Source organism: Zootermopsis nevadensis, unplaced genomic scaffold (genome assembly GCF_977971745.1).
Source record: "Zootermopsis nevadensis isolate Lab colony 2312 unplaced genomic scaffold, Znev_1.0 Znev_ptg000021l, whole genome shotgun sequence".
Classification (NCBI taxonomy): Eukaryota; Metazoa; Arthropoda; class Insecta; order Blattodea; family Termopsidae; genus Zootermopsis; species Zootermopsis nevadensis.
In genome coordinates this window covers 6846606-6865579 of record NW_028259153.1, presented here as the reverse complement: position 1 = coordinate 6865579, position 18974 = coordinate 6846606, and the positions used below count along the sequence as shown (strand labels likewise).

The following is an 18974-nucleotide window of genomic DNA, read 5'->3' as shown; positions in this document are numbered from 1 at the left end:
GGTGTTGAGAGGATTATGTAAGAAGCAAGGAATGCCGCAGAGAAAGAAAGGAGAGTAGGAATTCGAGAGGAAGACAGATTTAATTATGACTCTGCAATAGATCGCGATTATCGTTCCATATGGTGAAATTAGTCATCTTCTGGTCATAATGACGATCAAAACACATGCAGTTAAATCAGAAAATTTAAATTACAGGCACATTAATTACAAAATGCCAACGCTTTATAATTCGCCAAGTCCTCAGTCAGAGGCTTTAATCTCCGACCCGGCACTCAGCTTGAGTAAAGCTGATTCGCTCCAGCGACGAAGGCTGGCGTCAGAGCAAATGACAAATGAACATCAATTACCTTGCGAACTGCATGATGCCGACACAGTTGTCGACGTCCATCGCGTCCTCGAGGAAGTCGCAGCAGAGTTTAGGTACGTCCGGTATACACAAGTAGTCAGCCGTCTCGAGCAGCTGACGCGCGTTGTCGGAGCGGATGTCCACCTCGCGAAAATAAACATAATCCAGTATCTGGGTCATCATGTCTGAGCTGACTCCGTGGAGGAGAATGTCAGTCTCCTCACTGGTGTGCAATTTTGTCGTGAAAAGGGCCCTGAAACGTCGATTTCGAAAAACGCTGAGCAGAAAATTACAAGTCATGCGCATAAATTTTAAGTTTTTATGACTCACGTAGCCAAATAAAAGTATCTTTTGTCAATGTGGTGGATGAATTTTTGTTACCTGAATAATTAAAAAATTCCCAGAATGTGTACTAATGCGACCGGATTAACTGCGACAGGTTCAAAAGCGGCCGAAAGCTTAAAAGAATTTAACCTAAAAATCGGAAAGCAAGCAGCGAACATTTGAACTATAGAATGGTCACCTCGTTTCTTACATAACCTTGACTCCTTCAAGAGATGTCTGAGCTTATAACAACTATTACAGAAATTTTAAAGCCAACGCAATTATTTCAACACACGTCGCAGGCTGTACATTCCACTGATTGATCAGTTCGTAATATGAAATTGTTTGTTCTGTCAAAAGATTTTCCCGACAATAAACAACTTAACATCTTTCTACGAGGCCTTTAAGAAGTGATCACCAACCAGCAAAGAATTTCCTATTACAAATTAAGGGTTTTGCAGTGCAAGACAAACGGAAAGATTTGATAGTCTGAAAACTGAAAGAGGGCACAGCTTGTAACAAGACGTGAGACACGTCTCTTGGAAAACGGAAACAATGGCTCGTGGTTAAATTTCATTTCTCATTTCGAGAACTCGCCGAGACTTTATTTAAAACACGAGCAAATTAACGTATGCACAAATTCTCGAACGATTTTCTCCTGTCAATGAAACATATCTCGCGAAGTTCTTTGTTATAGTTTATTTCAGACAGAGCAACACACAGCAGCTTTCAATGTTCCGGGCATTACCAACTTTCTTCTGGACTTTGTCGGTCGTCTTTTTGTATTAAAACGAAGAAGTTTTGGAAATGGATTCTAATTCTCCCTCCAGATCGATTGACTGTCACCTCGGTACAACCGCACTTAAAAATTAGTACAAAAGACCACGTACGTCTTCTGGGATGTAGCGTCGTGTTGTGTCTTAGAATTATCGGACGTTTCAGAGGTGCTTACTGCCTCCATCATCAAGGAAAGAAGGCAGTAAGTACGCCTGAAATGCCACTCAGTTTCTACGCCGCAACGTCCAGAAGACATTCTTCTTCTGCTTCCTCACCGCCGTGAGATTTCATGACAACGAACAAATAACAAAAGACAATCAGCCGTATAAAAATGCAGGTGTCTGCATCGAAGAGGATAAAACATTTCACATACGAATCGACGTCTATCATGTCCTTATTTCACGTGTTAATTAACCACGTCAGTAAATGAACAAACCTGAAATATTCGCTACGCATCGACAGAATCACTCTGTGGACTCGAAAGACGCCGCCGTCCTCCGACCTCAACACCGCGTCACACAAGAAGTTCCTCTCTCTCAGCTCGTTCAAGCGGACCAAAGCTTTGGTGCACGTGCACCTGCCGCCATCTTTACTTTGGTCTGACTCCATCTCCTGAAAAGACAGTCCATCGCTGTTACAGGTTTTCTTCATACTGACGCGTGTGCACATCAACTGAGAGTGGCTGAGTAAAAACACGATAGTGAGAAGAATATCTGGTCCTGCGAGCGGAATGGCGAAAATTGCATAATATGGAGCTTTATAGATCTCTTCACTAATTAATACATTGTAGGCTGTCAGATCAAGGGTGTTGAGATGGGCGGGACATGTAGAAGATATGGCAGAAGCAAGACGTGCAACTTTTTAATCGGTAGACCTGAAAGGAAAAGGTCACTTTAAAGTCCTATACGTTGCTGGGATAATATTAAAATCGATCTTAGAGACATGTGGTATGAAAGTGTGGCTTGTGGACGTGGCTTAGAGGCGGGGTCTTGTAAACACGACATGAAACTTAAAGTTTCATAAAAGGCGAGACATTTGATTACCTGGGCTACTGTTAGATTCTCAAGCAGGGCTTCTGGTCCATGGACTCATTTTTTTATCTTTGTTATAGAAATGCCTGTTGAGATGCAACACAAAATGACAAATCCCTAAATGTGACTAATCTAACTAACTAACTAGAAGGCTTACGGAACACGAAGTTTCATCACCGAACCAACCAAAGCCCTCCACCGCACCCTGCCCTCTGCCAACAAAATCCAGTCCCCTTCAACTCCTATCTCCCATAGATCCCGCCTGACATTATCCTCCCATCTACGTCTAGGTCTCCCCAGAGGTCTCTTCCCCTCAGGCTTCCCAAATAGTGGACCCAACCAACCAGATGGCTTACGGAACCCGAAGGTTCATCACCGAATTAACCAAAGCCCTCCACCGGACCCTGTCCTGGGCCAACAAAATCCAGTCTCCTTCAACTCCTATCTCCCATAGATCCCGCCTGAGATTATTCTCCCATCTACGTCTAGGTCTCCCCAGCGGTCTCTTCTACTCAGGCTTTCCGAAAATACCCGGTGCACACCTCTCGCCCCATCCATGCACTCCACATGCCCCGCCAATCTCACTCTTCTCGACTTAAACACCCTGAAGATGTGACTGATTCAGGCAATATTAAGTCATGCCAAGTGTTTGTCATTACTCGCATAATTTAAATCTTTTTATATGTAAACTACATAGACATTACGTATAAAATATCAGTGTAATATATAAAGTCTTAGATGCCTCTGCTCTGGTGAGCTGATTTTAAAAATTTAGGAAAAAATATGCCATAGAATTTGCGTGACCTTTGATGCAGAACCAGGCAGTTAAATAAATTTTGCAAAAAGAAGGTTACACCATTTCATAAGCATAAAATTTTCGAGTTCTTCTCTCTCTGTACAACTAAAGTGCTTAAGAGTTTACATGATTAAGGACTTTCCTGCCTAAGTTACACATTTATATAAACCACGAGCACAAAATGTGATTTAAATTTATCAAACGAACGCGAGAATTACAGTTGGGAACAGTAAAAAAGGCTCTAAGTTGTTCTAACGCATGCGTAGATCAGGCCTAGATCACGCCACTCACACACTGCAATGTGCAAGATATTCTACGAAAAGTCGATTGGTACTCGGCTCGTCGAAGAATAGACCACGATGTTTACTGAACCAGAAGGTTCATCATCGTGTTCACAAAATCCCGCCACCGGGTTCTATCCTGAGCCAGTTCGCTCTATCGAGTCCCATCTCCCTAAGGTCCATCTTAATGTTATCCTCCCATCTACGAAGAGGTCTTCCCAGAGGTCTCCTCCCTTCAGGCCTTGTAAACACTCAACTCCCCCTAACAACATTGGGTGAGGAGCTCGTCATTCACTTTTCTCAATTATCTGTCCCACTCCCGTTTTGGGTGCAAACATCTTCCTCAACACTCTGTTCTCAGAGCCCCCCAGTCTACGTTGCTCCCTCAAAGTGAAAGACCACTCCTGAGGAATGAACGTTTAAAAGTGACTCGGCGCTGGATCTTACACATCTTCGTAATCTTTTTGCCGAATGACCCTTCCGTATAGACGCATTCACGTCGAAAGAAGACAAGCCTAATTCTCTTACACGAGTTCACAAATGCAGATGAAAACATGAAATGTGATGAACATTAATAATAAATAGGAATCCCTTACCTCAAACTTTGTTCAATTGTAAGAGACCACGACGTCCACCGTCAATGATCGATCTAATCTAAAATAAAACGGAAGAGAGTTGAGGGCAGTTTCACAGATTTCTTAATAATTCTTATATAAGATAAGAACTTGTGATATTCTAAAAGGATTTTAATAGCACAAAATTATCTACTCTACGACGTACTTCTTATACAAGCGATTCACAGCTCAGCTCTTTCCGCAATAATGAAAGCGGATTGTTGACGGCGATAATGAAACACAACAATGGCGAGTAAACAGATGACGTAACAATTAGTTTCTTAGGTAACATAACAATGCATATAAAAGCTAGCCATTGTTGTCGATCCATATTTACACATTGTTAATATGGATCTTATACATTTCCCTAACGCTGTTTAGACGAATGGCCCTTCCCTATAGACGTATTTACGTCAAAAATATTCGCTAAACTAAAAAAAGCGGTTCGTATTTAAATCATGTTCTTTATTTACATATGCATGTACGACTATTACATTACTTGATTTCGTAGCAGTTTTAATCAAAAACCTAAGTCGCTTTAAGCTGTAAATGTCTCGTTTTGGATCAGCATCAGATTTTGAGTATACGTGCCCCTGTAAAAATGCTTTTCAAATTCGTTAATTACAAATAAATAAATAAATAAAATTCAAAATATTAAGTACCTTTCTTCATTCTCCTTTCTTGGTAGCATTACGATATACAACGATGTGCATTTTCAAGGTCTGAAATGAAAATCTTCTGAGATTGTCCGCACAATTTATTTATTTATTTAGTGTTCTGTCTGACGACAGGTCCATATGAACAGGATCCTTCCATCCTTTACTCGGACTGGGACCTGTTCATATACGTTCTTGGCAGATGATCCAGAAGTGGTTAGCCATTGCCTTCTTCTGTGTGTGAATGGAGTAATTGTTGGGATGCCACGGAGGAAAACTCCGTGTTGCCTAGACCACGGCCTTGCCCAACACAAGTTATAAATTCGGGCACCGCCGGGAATCGAACCCGAGACCCCAGGATTACAAGGCCAGCGTTCTAACCGCTAGACCACCGTAGCAAAATATGTTCCTGTAACTTGAGACATCACAAACTTTTCATGGCGTCATCGAAAATTACAGCGATAGAGGAGTTGTTTACTGTATCAAGAAGGAATAAGTCACCAGGGCGGTCAACAAAGAGATTGCCAAAAACTACTTTAGCTACATATCTGACGCAGACATCCGTTGTTTCATCAATCGAAACCCAAATCTTATTGTAGTCCACAGTAATTCATTTTAGAACATTTTCATAGCAGGCAGGTACACTGTTTTCTCTCAGTGTTGATTCGTCTGGAATTAACTGAGTCGTGTATTTCTCCAAGAAAGTTTTGACCTGCACATTGTTCACTTTGTTCAATGGTTATATTGACAGACACCGTCATTTCACACATTTGTTTCATCAGAACTAAAATATTCCTCGCCGAAATCTTTAACGCAACCTCTTAACTTCGCACTTTCAAAACACTTCACTTTCGATATCTTAACTAAATGAAGGATTCACTGTAAGTGGCTGAAAAATGTAGTTAGAAGTACAAATTTTAAACCCAAAATATAACCGAAATATGCACTTAACTACAAATGTAACTAAACATGCATTTATATGCAAAATAGATAGAGCATAATTGTGATTAGGATAACCCAATTAGTGTTTAATTTCAGTTTAGAATGAAAATAGAAGCCTCAGTAGAAATATGACATGTCATGAACATCCGAACCCAACGCAGAGTAAACGTAAATCGGATCTCAATGGCGCGTCGTGAAAAAGGTAGTAAGAACTCTCTTATATTAATTAAATAATTTAGCCAATGACGGGTGATTCCCCGGTTTCTACGTGGCATCCCAACAGTTACTCCATTCACACACAGAAGAAGGCAATGGCAAACCACTTCTGGATCATCTGCCAAGAACGTATATGAACAGGTCCCAGTCCGAGAAAAGGATGGAAGGATCCTGTTCATATGGACCTGTCGTTAGACAGAACACTAAATAATAATAAGATGAGGTGGTCTAGCGGTTAGAACGCTGGCCTTGTAATCCTGGGGTCTCGGGTTCGATTCCCGGCGGTGCCCGAATTTATAACTTGTGTTGGGCAAGGCCGTGGTCTAGGCAACACGGAGTTTTCCTCCGGGGGCTTCCCCGGTTTCTCCGTGGCATCCCAACAATTACTCCATTCACACACAGAAGAAGGCAATGGCAAACCACTTCTGGATCATCTGCCAAGAACGTATATGAACAGGTCCCAGTCCGAGAAAAGGATGGAAGGATCCTGTTCATATGGACCTGTCGTCAGACAGAACACTAAATAAATATAAATAAATCATTAGTGCCAATGGCATGAAAACGTTCCGAACGTCTCTGCCAAGTAATTAGCTCTCCTACGTCGTACTCGGGAGATTCAGGGTTCATTTCGTTCATTAGGGTAACAACTTATCATCCCATTATTTTAGCGCTGTACAGACTGAATTACTTACTGACTCGAATAAACTATAAATAAACAAATAAATACACTAATAAATATGCAATCCATGGGAACACTAAACTGACCAAACTTGTGTATTCGGACCAATAAGCATGTCGCCAACAATTCCTGCTCAAATGTTAATTGAAAATCTTTGCTGGAAGCTGAATTCACTTTGAAATAAAGTCAATTTTGCCTCCCAACTTTCACGTGTGTTCTCAAACGAGACGTGTGAAGAGAAACTTGGATTGAGATTTCTTATAATATTCTGAGTTCTTGTTGTATTTATTTTGAGCTGTGTTTTCCGAGTATCCGTAAGTGTGTGTTCTTAAAACAGGAAACATTTCTCCTTAGTATGTTGCAATTTTTATATGAAATGGCATGTGTAAGTATCCTGAAAGTCAGAATAAGACGTGATCACACATATCACCGTCGGAACGTTATGTCGGCTGCAGTCTGTCGTGGGATCAGTGGTGGGTGACCTTTTTATCGCAAAAATGAAATGTTCTAATAAAAAACTTGTGTTACAAACTCAAAATATTATGGATACAGGCTCTTGCATAACGGAGAAAGTAACTTTCTTGTCTAGATCTACAGTAAATTCTGTTCAAGCGAAAATGTTACTTTATGTGACGACGTGATAATTTTGGGTGAAAATTAATATGGAATCTCAAATTAACTGAAATTCTTGAAATCCGAAATAAGATTTAATAACATAGTCAATTTAAAATCATCTATTTCATTGTCTACTATTTTATTGCTGTGAAGATGATGATTATGGCGATTCGTTGAGGATTTTCGATGACTACCGACGTCTAGGAAGAACTTTGGTAACCACATACAAGACCACACAGTATCACAACCTACAATAACTCTTACCGCCTTGAAAATTTCCAGTCGTTGTTTTCCTCAGTCCGTCCAGGTAAATTCTGGGATAGTACCTTAAATTAGGCCACGACCACTTCTTTCCATATCCATTTTATTTTATTCTTTGTCATCGCATCGTGCGACACTATATTGGGTGAGCTATTTACAGCGTTGCTGAATAAATCATTAATAAATACACTTAAGATTCTGAGACGGTTCGACCACCAACTTCTGGATCATCAAAGTTTCATTAATTTTATCTTCGAACAAAACCGTACCGTATTTTACTAACCTAACAGTACTGGCTGCCCTTTGTAAATGCCATATTTCTTGTTGCGTAGTCTTCTAAGTTGCTTACGTACTTCAGATTTTTACGTCTAAATATTTTTTGTAAAAACTTGCTGGACTCATTGATGCTATTTCCTTTAACGAAACGAATTATGTGTTCTGATCTTTGGAATTTCGTGAAGTGGGTCTAATGAAAACAGCTTTCAAGCGTGCACTTCCAGAATTTATTCTCCTAATTTCACTATGAACATAATTTCTGTTATTCTCAAATGTAACATTTTCAGATGATTTATTTATATATGTCTACAAGTTTACTTGTAGACCAATAAGAAATGAAGATCGGAAAGGTTTAAATCAGGGTGGTTCAACTTTTTTATTCCTTCAGGCCAAAAATAGAATTCCCGTCGGAACCAAGGCCCTTCTGGCACAATTTCTGGACTGAAATGCCCATCTTTCATTATTATTAAGAGTACTTATTCAGAAATGGCAAATCATAATATTACATGCTCAAATGTAAATGTCATTGAAATGTGCACAGATTACTGTAGAGTTAAGGGTCATTTTAAATTTGCTTTTCTAACAGCTTGAATGCGATACAATTTGTATCTGGAAATCTTTCGTCTTGCGGCAGGGTTTCGAAGTCAGTAGTGGAGTTTATACAAAAACCGACTTTTGAAAATACCGGTTTTCGAAACCCAGTATTTAAAAAAAACCGGTTTTCGAATTTTTCAAAAAAAAAAGTGATAGTGGAACCACGGTTCCGGAGAATTTGACGTAAATACGTCTATACGGAAAGGTAGTTTATATATTGGCTTTATTCTAAATATTTCTTTTATACATTCTTTACAATTGAGATAAGTTTGATTAAGACATTGCTTATTTAACGTGAATTAGTTACTCTTAATATTGGTCTGTGGTAGCTGAAATATGTTATAAAATTTGTACATTTTAGAGTATCGACATTTCGTGCAAACACCATATCTAGTAATACTACATTGAGGATTTGACATCAACATTAAGCCAAACGTTTCCTCCATAAATGTGACAAAGCTTTGATTTTCCTCCTTCTTTAAATCAATGTTAAAATCTCCTGCCAATATTATCGGCATTGTATTAGGATCCTCTGTGGCCATAACTGAAAACATTTTGTATAATTTTTGAGATGATAAAGTTGCGTCATATTGTGATAAATATATATTTGTTTAAATCTTGTCAGTCTAGTCACAATAAAATTCCTATTAAATATTAAAATATTACTATAATTAACATTTAAATATTTAAAATATATTAAATGATGTTTTCTATCGACATGTTCGATTTACATTAGATCATCACTTTTTACACGACATGTTTCAGTTCTAAAAGAACCATCTTCAGGTGTATAAAATTATATAAATTTAAATACAATTTCTTATATGCAACTTTTAGTCAGATGTTTATCAGATTTCTGGAAGAAAACATGACATGGAGTCACAAATGGTTAGTTTAGTTGATGAGAAATCACTAAAACTTGGAACATGTTTTGGGGCCATATGAAATTTACATCATATGTCCACAGCTGAAAGGAGGCATTGGAATAGCGCTAGTAGATACAGGGGCACAAGTATCTCTAGTTCAGGAGACCTCAATGGTTAGGAACATTGCCCAAAGCGAAAGCGATATGGAAATACAAGGAATCGGTGGGAACAAAGTTAAAATTAAAGGTAAAGTTACTTTAACATTGAATAATTGTACGAAACCAATAAAATCAGAATATTACGTAGTCATGTTGATGTAATATTAGGACAAGATTGGTTTTTGGAAAATGATTATATGTTAACAAAAAATGTCAGAGTATCTTTTTTATACCTCCGTATAGCGAGACATTAGTTCAATTTCCCACAAATGAAAAAGGAGTTAAGTATATTGAACAACAATTATTGCAACCAGGTTTAATATGTGCCGCTAGTTTAACAGAATGTGATACCACATTCCCTTGCCTTTTGGTAAATGTAACGCGGTACGAACAGCACCGGCATTGAAGAAACCTCCTACCCAAACACAGGCAAACCTATTTACAACACAAAGAATACAGTTGTTGCATGAAAATTTAAGATTGTTTTTGTTGTGTCTTATGTCTTTTTGTCTTACTGTTTTGTTGTGTCTTATTGTTCTTGTTGTGCCTTATGTTTTTGTGTCTCATTGTTTTTGTTGTGTCATGTCTTTTTGTCTTACTGTTTTGTTGTGTCTCATTGTTCTGTTGTTTCTTATTGTTTTTGTTTTTGTTGTCTTATGTTTTTTTGTGTTATTGTTTTGTTCTGTCTCATTGTTCTGTTGTTTCTTATTGTTTTTGTTGTCTTATGTTTTTTGTGTTATTGTTTTGTTCTGTCTCATTGTTCTGTTGTTTCTTATTGTTTTTGTTGTCTTATGTTTTTTGTGTTATTGTTTTGTTCTGTCTCATTGTTCTGTTGTTTCTTATTGTTATTGTTGTCTTATGTTTTGCTGTGTTATTGTTTTGTTCTGTCTCATTGTTCTGTTGTTTCTTATTGTTTTTGTTGTGTCTTATGTCTTTTTGTCTTACTGTTTTGTTGTGTCTCATTGTTCTGTTGTTTCTTATTGTTTTTGTTTTTGTTGTCTTATGTTTTTTTGTGTTATTGTTTTGTTCTGTCTCATTGTTCTGTTGTTTCTTATTGTTTTTGTTGTCTTATGTTTTTTGTGTTATTGTTTTGTTCTGTCTCATTGTTTTGTTGTTTCTTATTGTTATTGTTGTCTTATGTTTTGTTGTGTTTTATTGTAGGACCACTGCCACCGGGTAAAAACCCATTTGCAGTCAAATAAATAAAAAAATAAAAAATATAACTGAAGGAGCTAGAGACGGACAAATTTGTACAGAATTTGTAGATATATTTAAATTGCCAGGTGACAAACTAACAAGCACCACAGCTGCTGAACACTCTATACCAACACCGTCCATTCCAAAAGGTAGAGCTATAACATTAAAAAATTATAGATTAGAGGTTCTCTCATCAGCAGGAAATACAGAAACAAATAGAACAAATGTTAAGTGACGGGATAACAGTACCAAGCAAAAGCGAGCGGAAAAAGGAAGTGGCGCATTTGCATAGACTTTCGAAAATTAAATGATGTCACCATAGGGGACAGTTTTCCTCTCCCCAATATACAAGATATTTTGGACAAAATTGGAAAGGCAAGACATTTTTCAGCATTAGATTGTGCCAGTGGTTATCTTCAAATTCCTATTGTACCGGAGGATCAATGTAAAACTGCTTCTAGTACACCCAAGGGTCACTTTGAATATACACGAATGCCGTTTGGTCTTACGAGGTGCGATCAGAAAGTTTCAAGACTGTGTCAATAGAGGGCGAACCGGATGTAGTACGAGCTTCTGCCTTTAGGGGGTGCATCCTACATTCATAGTGAATCATTGTGCCAGCTGGCATCATCGAATTAGCATTTGTTTCTTAGTTACGGGCGTTTTGGTAGTGCATTACACCGACCCTCCTGCGATTTCGGAATGGCGTGTGCATCAAATTTTGCCAAAGACTCGCCAAAACGGCTACGGAAACCTATGAAATGCTAAAGCAAGCATTTGGGGAGTCCGCAATGGGTCGTGCACAAACTTTTGTGTGGCATTCACGTTTTAAAAATGGCCGAACCTCTGTCGATGATGACGAGCGTTCTGGACGACCATCTTCGAGCACAACGCCCGAAAATGTTACGAAGATTCGGCAGGCCATTCACGAAGATCGACGTCGTACCATCAACGACTTGTGCGACATTGTTGGGATAGGCTATGGGATCTGTCAGCTGATTCTAAAGGAAGAACTCCACATGCGACGCATCGCAGAAAAGTTTGTGCCAAGGCCGCCCTCAAAGTTCGGCAGTTTTTGGCCTCAAACACCATGGCCGTCATCCTGCACCCTCCTTATTCGCCGGATTTAGCTCCATGTGACTTCTTCCCCTTCCCAAAGATGAAAATTCAGCTAAAGGGAAGGAGATTTGAGACGACAGAAGAGATTCAGGCCAAATCTCAGATGGTGCTTGACAGGCTGACAAAGAAATATTTCCAGGGATGCTTCCAGGCTTGGCAGCGGCGCTGGGATCGTTGTGTTCACTCCCAGGGGAACTACTTCGAGGGTGATGGATGAATTTAATACCTGAGATAAGTGTACGGGTTTTTATAGGCGCAGTCTTGAAACTTTCTGATCGCACCTCGTAAATCGGCACCCGCGACATTTCAGCGTATGATAAACGCAGTATTACGTGAATCAATAGGTGAAAGATGTTTTGTGTACATGGACGACATTTTAGTGATGGGAGAGACATTAGAAGAACATCATAGACAATTGCGAGAAGTATTTGGTCAGTTACGAAAATATAACATCAAAATTGTGTGAATTTTTAAAGTTAGAATTAACTTATTTAGGACATGTTGTTACAGCACAAGGAGTCAAACCTGATCAAAAGAAAATTCAGGCAGTGACAGATTTCCCTTTGCCAAAATCACCCAAGGATATTAAATCATTTTTAGGCTTAGCAGGCTATTATAGGAAGTTTATAGATAAATTCAGTGCGATTGCCAGACCTTTAACAGAACTGTTGAAAAAGGATACAGAATGGAAATGGACAGATGCAGAACAGGTTAGTTTTGAATTATTAAAGCAGAAACTAACACAAGTTCCAGTATTACAGTATCCCGACTTCACACAACCTTTTATATTGACGACTGACGCTTGTGGGTACGCAATTGGTGCCATACTTAGTCAGGGTAAGCTAGGCCAAGATAGACCAGTCGCTTACGCGAGTAGGATTTTAAATAAAGCGGAAATTAATTACAGTACTGTAGAAAAGGAACTTTTGGCCATTGTGTGGGCTTGCAAACATTATAGACCATATTTGTTAGGAAGAAAATTTCAGGTTATTACAGATCATAAAGGGTTAGTTTGGATTTTTAATGTGAAAGATCCCAGTTCTAGATTGATGAGATGGAGATTATTGCTCGAAGAATATGAGTATGAAGTACAATACAGGGCCGGTAAAAAGAACTGTAATGCTGACAGTTTAAGTAGATACCCTGTGGAATATTTGTCAGTTTATATAGAGCAAATAGATAAGGATTTTTTTTTATTTAGTGTTCTGTCTGACGACAGGTCCATATGAACAGGATCCTTCCATCCTTTTCTCGGACTGGGACCTGTTCATATACGTTCTTGGCAGATGATCCAGAAGTGGTTTGCCATTGCCTTCTTCTGTGTGTGAATGGAGTAATTGTTGGGATGCCACGGAGGAAAACTCCGTGTTGCCTAGACTACGGCCTTGCCCAACACAAGTTATAAATTCGAACCCGAGACCCCAGGATTACAAGGCCAGCGTTCTAACCGCTAGACCACCTCATCTTATTATTATTTAGTATTCTGTCTGAGGACAGGTCCATATGAACAGGATCCTTCGATCCTTTTCTCGGACTGAGACCTGTTCATATACGTTCTTGGCAGATGATCCAGAAGTGGTTTGCCATTGCCTTCTTCTGTGTGTGAATGGAGTAATTGTTGGGATGCCAGGGAGGAAAACTCCGTGTTGCCTAGACCACGGCCTTGCCCAACACAAGTTATAACCGGGAATCGAACCCGAGACCCCAGGATTACAAGGCCAGCGTTCTAACCGCTAGACCACCGTGTGGCTAGATATTAGGAAATTAAAAATAATTAATGAAATGCATAACTGCCCTGTGGGAGGCCATCAAGGAGTTCAACGAACAGTGGAAAGAATAAAATTATATGTGACAGAGTACGTGAGAAAGTGTAAAATTTGTCAAATAAGTAAAGAATCAAATCATAAAATAAAACGGCGCCTAGAAATTACAGATACACATGATAGACCGTGGATCAAAATTTATTTAGACATAATAGGACCCTTACCGCAGACAGAAAATGATAATAAATATATTTTGACATGCCAAGATAATTTGAGTAAATACGTCATAGTAATTCCAACTAAAAATAAAACAGCAGAGGAAGTAAGAGACGCCTTGGTGAATAAAGTTATTTTAATTTATGGCATTCCAAATTACATAGCGACAGATCAAGGCACGAATTTTATGTCCGACATGTTCAAAAGAATTTGTAAACTATTTAAAATTGAGAAAATTCATACCGCAACAAACCATCCTGAAAGTAATGGTGCCTTAGAGCGAACACATAAAACATTAGTAACTTATTTACGTTGTTTTTGTGATCCAAAAACTAGAGATTGGGATAAATGGTTACCTTTCGCAAGTTTTATCACACACGATCACGAAATTTTCACCTTATGAGATACTATATGGAAGAAAATGTAATATTCCAGGTACTTTACAAACTACACCTCAACCATTGTATAATTATGACGACATTGTGCAAAATGTAAAGTTCAAAATGCAGAATTGTCATCAGGTAGCTAAAGAAAGGCTGATTAAATTTAAGGAAGAACAACAGGAGAGAACAAAAGCCAATAGTGTCAATTTTAATGTAAATGATTTGGTATTTTTAAAAGTAGAAGCTAGACACAAATTAGAACCATATGGAGAGGGCCATATGAGATTAAAGAAATGAAAGGACCAAATGCAATTATTCAAGAACTAGGAAAACGTAAACATCAAGAAGTACATATAAATAGATTAAAAACATATTATTATTCTATCCTATGAAATGGAAAGTGGTTACTTATATTAATCTAGAACCAGTCAGAGAATTGTGGAAACAAACCAAGGACCATCAGCGTAGAGTTACAGAAATTTGTTCTAAAATCCATGATAAAAATTGGTATCATTTAACAGATTGTGAGGCTTTTGATCAATACTTGAAATCAAAAGTTAGATATATCGACAATTTAAAGAATTTAATTAGTGAATATTTGATAGATACACCAAATTCAGGAAAAGTCAATTTGAATAAAACTCGAGTAAAAAGGGGAGTTTTGAATTTCGTGGGCGACATAGCTAAAATTTTATTCGGTACTCTGACACAGTCAGATGCTGAAGAATATCACAATTAGAAAAGGAACAAGCTGAATTTTTACATATTTCTAAAGAACAGATGATAGTTATTAAATCAACAATTAGTTCGGTTAACTTAACACTCCAAATAGTAAATCAAAATGAAAAAGCATTAAAATATGGTCTCACAAAATTAACAAATTATATTTGTATCTTAAGTGCGTCATGTTTGTGTTGAATCAAATACATATATTTATTTTTCCAGTCTATACACAAACTTATTTAAAATAATGTTGTTAAAATATAATAATAGTTTTTAAAATAATATAGATTGATAAACCTGAAGATGATGTCATAAAACATCGAAACATGTCGTTCAAAAATAAAAGCGCTGAATAATGTAATGTCGTACTACGATAAAGGAGCGCCATAAATATAACATAATATACTTTATAATGTAAATGTTATAATATTTTAACAACATTATTTTAAATAAGTTTGTGTATAGACTGGAAAAATAAAAATAAATATATGTATTTAACAAATTATAGTTCTCAAAAACTTGGAGAATTACAAGAAGAAATTGAAAATGTAAACTTATTAAATGAACAAGTCAGATTAGTCCAGAGAGGTGTGGATGAAAGTCAACACTCGTTTGAAATTTTAATAGATGCCTTTGTACACGCTGAGCAAGGTACGTTACAGCCACAATTAATAACCACAGAGAAAATCAGAAGTTTGATGACTAAACTACAGCTGCCAAATGGATTGGACTATCCTAACTTTCCTTTCTCTGAACTACAAAAACTTATTACACCTCATGCTTACGCTTACAAACAATATTTGGTATATGTGTTAGAAATCCCTTTGACATCTCCTACTACATATCACCTCTATAGAATTCTTCCTTTTCCTGTAAAACGTCACGATTCCACTTATGCTTACATGAGTTCTAATAAAGAATATGTGTTCAGTGACCCCATCCATCAACATTATGGAAAATTAACTACCAATGAGTTAACTGGAAGTTATCAACCAAACATGTTGCAATTTGTGTGTAAAGACGCAGATTGTGAAGCTACTTTGCTACACCCTTCCACTTCTAAAATTCCCCCAAGCTGTGAATTATTTATTATTATTAGTGTTCTGTCTGACGACAGGTCCATATGAACAGGATCCTTCCATCCTTTTCTCTTCTCGGACTGGGACCTGTTCATATACGTTCTTGGCAGATGATCCAGAAGTGGTTTGCCAATGCCTTCTTCTGTGTGTGAATGGAGTAATTGTTGGGATGCCACGGAGAAACCGGGGAAGCCCCGGAGGAAAACTCCGTGATACCTGGACCACGGCCTTGCCCAACACAAGTTATAAATTTGGGCACCACCGGGAATCGAACCCGGGACCCCAGGATTACAAGGCCAGCGTTCTGACCGCTAGACCACCGTGGCGGTCAAGCTGTGAATACAGATTATTAAAATTAAACAAATCATTTTGGATACCCTTGCACATGAGTAATGAGTGGCTATATATAGCACCTCAACCTGACACTCTAACCGTAATATGTCCACAACAGACAAAGACGATAAAGATCGAAAATGAAGGTAAACTAACTTTAAAACCAAGTTGTAAAGCATTTTCTTCTTATGTAACTTTATATGCTATTTTTACAATTATTGATAATGTTACTGTTGACTTTATGCCTACAGCACCAGTTGATTTTGATTGTTATTTTGACAGCCTGAAAAATGAAAATTTTGAAAAGTTACCATTGGAAATACCTTTAGCAAATATTATGTCATCTACAGATGATTTGAGGTTGGCCAGTTTAAAAGTATAAAAATTAATAAAAGAACTAGAAGAAAAGGAATATGATAATTGGCTTCTCACTGCCACCTCCTGGGGTTCAGTTATTGGAATATTGATGATGATTGTTTTATGTTGTTGTAAATGTTGTCGAGAAGGTTGTTTTTGGCTTTATGATAAATGGTCACCTAGAGATTGTGTTAGACAAACTCATGAAAGACTATGCGTCAACATACTTAATTACCCTCAGAAAGTGTCTTACACTAAAACAGAAGGTCTCTCACCTTCAGTATCATTAAATTCATTGCCCACAGTGACGCAACCTAAGGCCAAAAGTAACACTTCTATTGATGAGGAGATTATAGCTCTTAGAACTGGAAGTAAACCAAGATTATTTCGGTAAAATAATTGAAAAACAAAGGTAAAAACTTTTCTTAAGGGGGAAGGTGTAATATGTACTGTACTATGTACCTTGAACCCCCTCCTAAATAATTATGTATTCATTCCTTTGACATCTTATTATCAATATGTAAGTCACGAAATGAACAGACCAGATAGTGGAATGACTTATAACAGTAGAAATTAGTATGTTTTGGGAAATAACGGATGTATAAATCTTACACTAAGGATACATAAATTTGGTGCTATCTTGAGGAGGACATCCGGACCCCTCAGACGTCAAGATGTCTACGGTCACAGGGTCTGTTTGGGAATTTGCCTCATTTCCGTTACCATAATATGACTATTCATTTTTGATCCTATATAAACCACTATCTGGGCTGAAGAGGGACTATTCTACGATTACTATTCTATCACCGCTGTTCACTGGAACGTCAGCTTACTCTTTGAATAAACTCTACTTGGACGTGGACGCTGGTTGTTGCTGATTCACCTCAAAGCTTCCTGCGTGAGGGACTTAGCTTCCTCACCGTACCAACTGATTATCCCGACCAATAGAAAACCTATCAGGAACTCTACTACAATAGACGACTACAAGATTACCTGATAGCAACGACAATATAACATCTACTACAAAAGATAAAAAACATTACACCGAGTAAACACGACGTTCCCTAGGTAATAATTGTTATCGATTTGTTGATACGGATCTTACACATTTTCCTTTCTCTTTTTTACCGAATAACCCTTCCGTATAGACGTATTTACGTCAAAATTGCATGAAATAGAAAATACTCTCTCACTGGCTACTGAACTTGGTTTGATCGTTTTCAGGGCATCAAATAATAAATCCAAATTCTTTGTTCTTTTCAAATACTGAAAATTCGGCCTTCAGTTTCTTCGGATTTGATATTATATCTTCAGGTTCCTCAAGAAACCTATGAATTGATTTTTCCATGGCTTCTTTTCGAGCATTGCCCTGATTAATAGTTTCTCCGTCTCCGATATATTCATCATCGGAATCTGTTCCCATAAAGAATTTGGATAAATTCTAGACAATATTTTTCCAGATAACTTAATAATATCGAGTTTTGTAAGTAGTCGAAATACACTAGATTTCTTTGTTGAAATGTTTTGTGGATTTCGCAAATGTAGCAAAAGGGTTACCAATCCAACTTGTCTTCTTTCTGGAATTCGTACTTCTAAAGCATTTAATAATTTGGAACCAATTTCAGTCTTTAAATTTTTTAGTTCATTTAACAGAAATTTTTACACATTAATTCTAGTATCTGAAACCAGTTTTTTAAATTTTGAAAACCGGTTTTCGAATTTTACAAATTTATCCCAAAAAACCCGGTTTTTAAAAACCGACAAACCCTAGTCATTACCATGTGTGACTGTTGTACGTAAGCCAGCAGACGAAATAAAGATTATGATTTTTTTTTAAAATTCTTCGGATTCAAGAAAACAGATCAACTTGCAATGACTAGTAAAAGATTAACAGATAATTTCGCAGCCCTGGTTGCAAGTGGTCTCGAGCCAGATGTGGCCCGCTGGCCGCTGTTGTACGACGCTGGTTTAAACCCGTAGATCGCTTTGTAGCAGTCTTCTGTTCACATTTGGAAGGGCCGGTGTTTGTAGCAGACGCGGAAAAGACTAATGGACAAACAGAAGTTTGTATAGTCGCTTATTAAAACGACCTCATTTCGAAAATACAGCAGAGGGAACAACATACTAGGTGCGATCGGAAAGTTTCAAGACTGCGCCTATAAAAACCCGTACACTTATCTCAGGTATTAAATTCATCCATCACCCTCGAAGTAGTTCCCCTGGGAGTGAACACAACGATCCCAGCGCCGCTGCCAAGCCTGGAAGCATCCCTGGAAATCTTTCTTTGTCAGCCTGTCAAGCACCATCTGCGATTCTGCCTGAATCTCTTCTATCGTCTCAAATCTCCTTCCCTTTAGCTGAATTTTCATCTT

The 18974-nt window shown here is 37.8% G+C and overlaps 1 protein-coding gene across 2 annotated transcripts in view; it reads right to left on the bottom strand.

The window, feature by feature from the left end:
• The window catches only part of LOC110838292 (kelch-like protein 10), a 172696-nt gene that overhangs the window by 9229 nt on the left and 144493 nt on the right, over positions 1-18974 (bottom strand). Inside the window, exons 1-4 of one of the 2 annotated variants that reach the window (XM_087352276.1) lie at positions 4336-4365; positions 4152-4209; positions 1884-2059; positions 348-599 (exon numbers count right to left, since the gene is read on the bottom strand). The exons of the other annotated variant lie outside the window; for it this stretch is intronic. Coding sequence (XP_087208402.1) covers positions 348-599; positions 1884-2056 — 425 coding nt within the window. The 5' untranslated portion in view covers positions 2057-2059; positions 4152-4209; positions 4336-4365. Of the gene's footprint in view, positions 1-347; positions 600-1883; positions 2060-4151; positions 4210-4335; positions 4366-18974 lie in introns of those variants that run through there. 2 annotated transcript variants of the gene reach the window in all.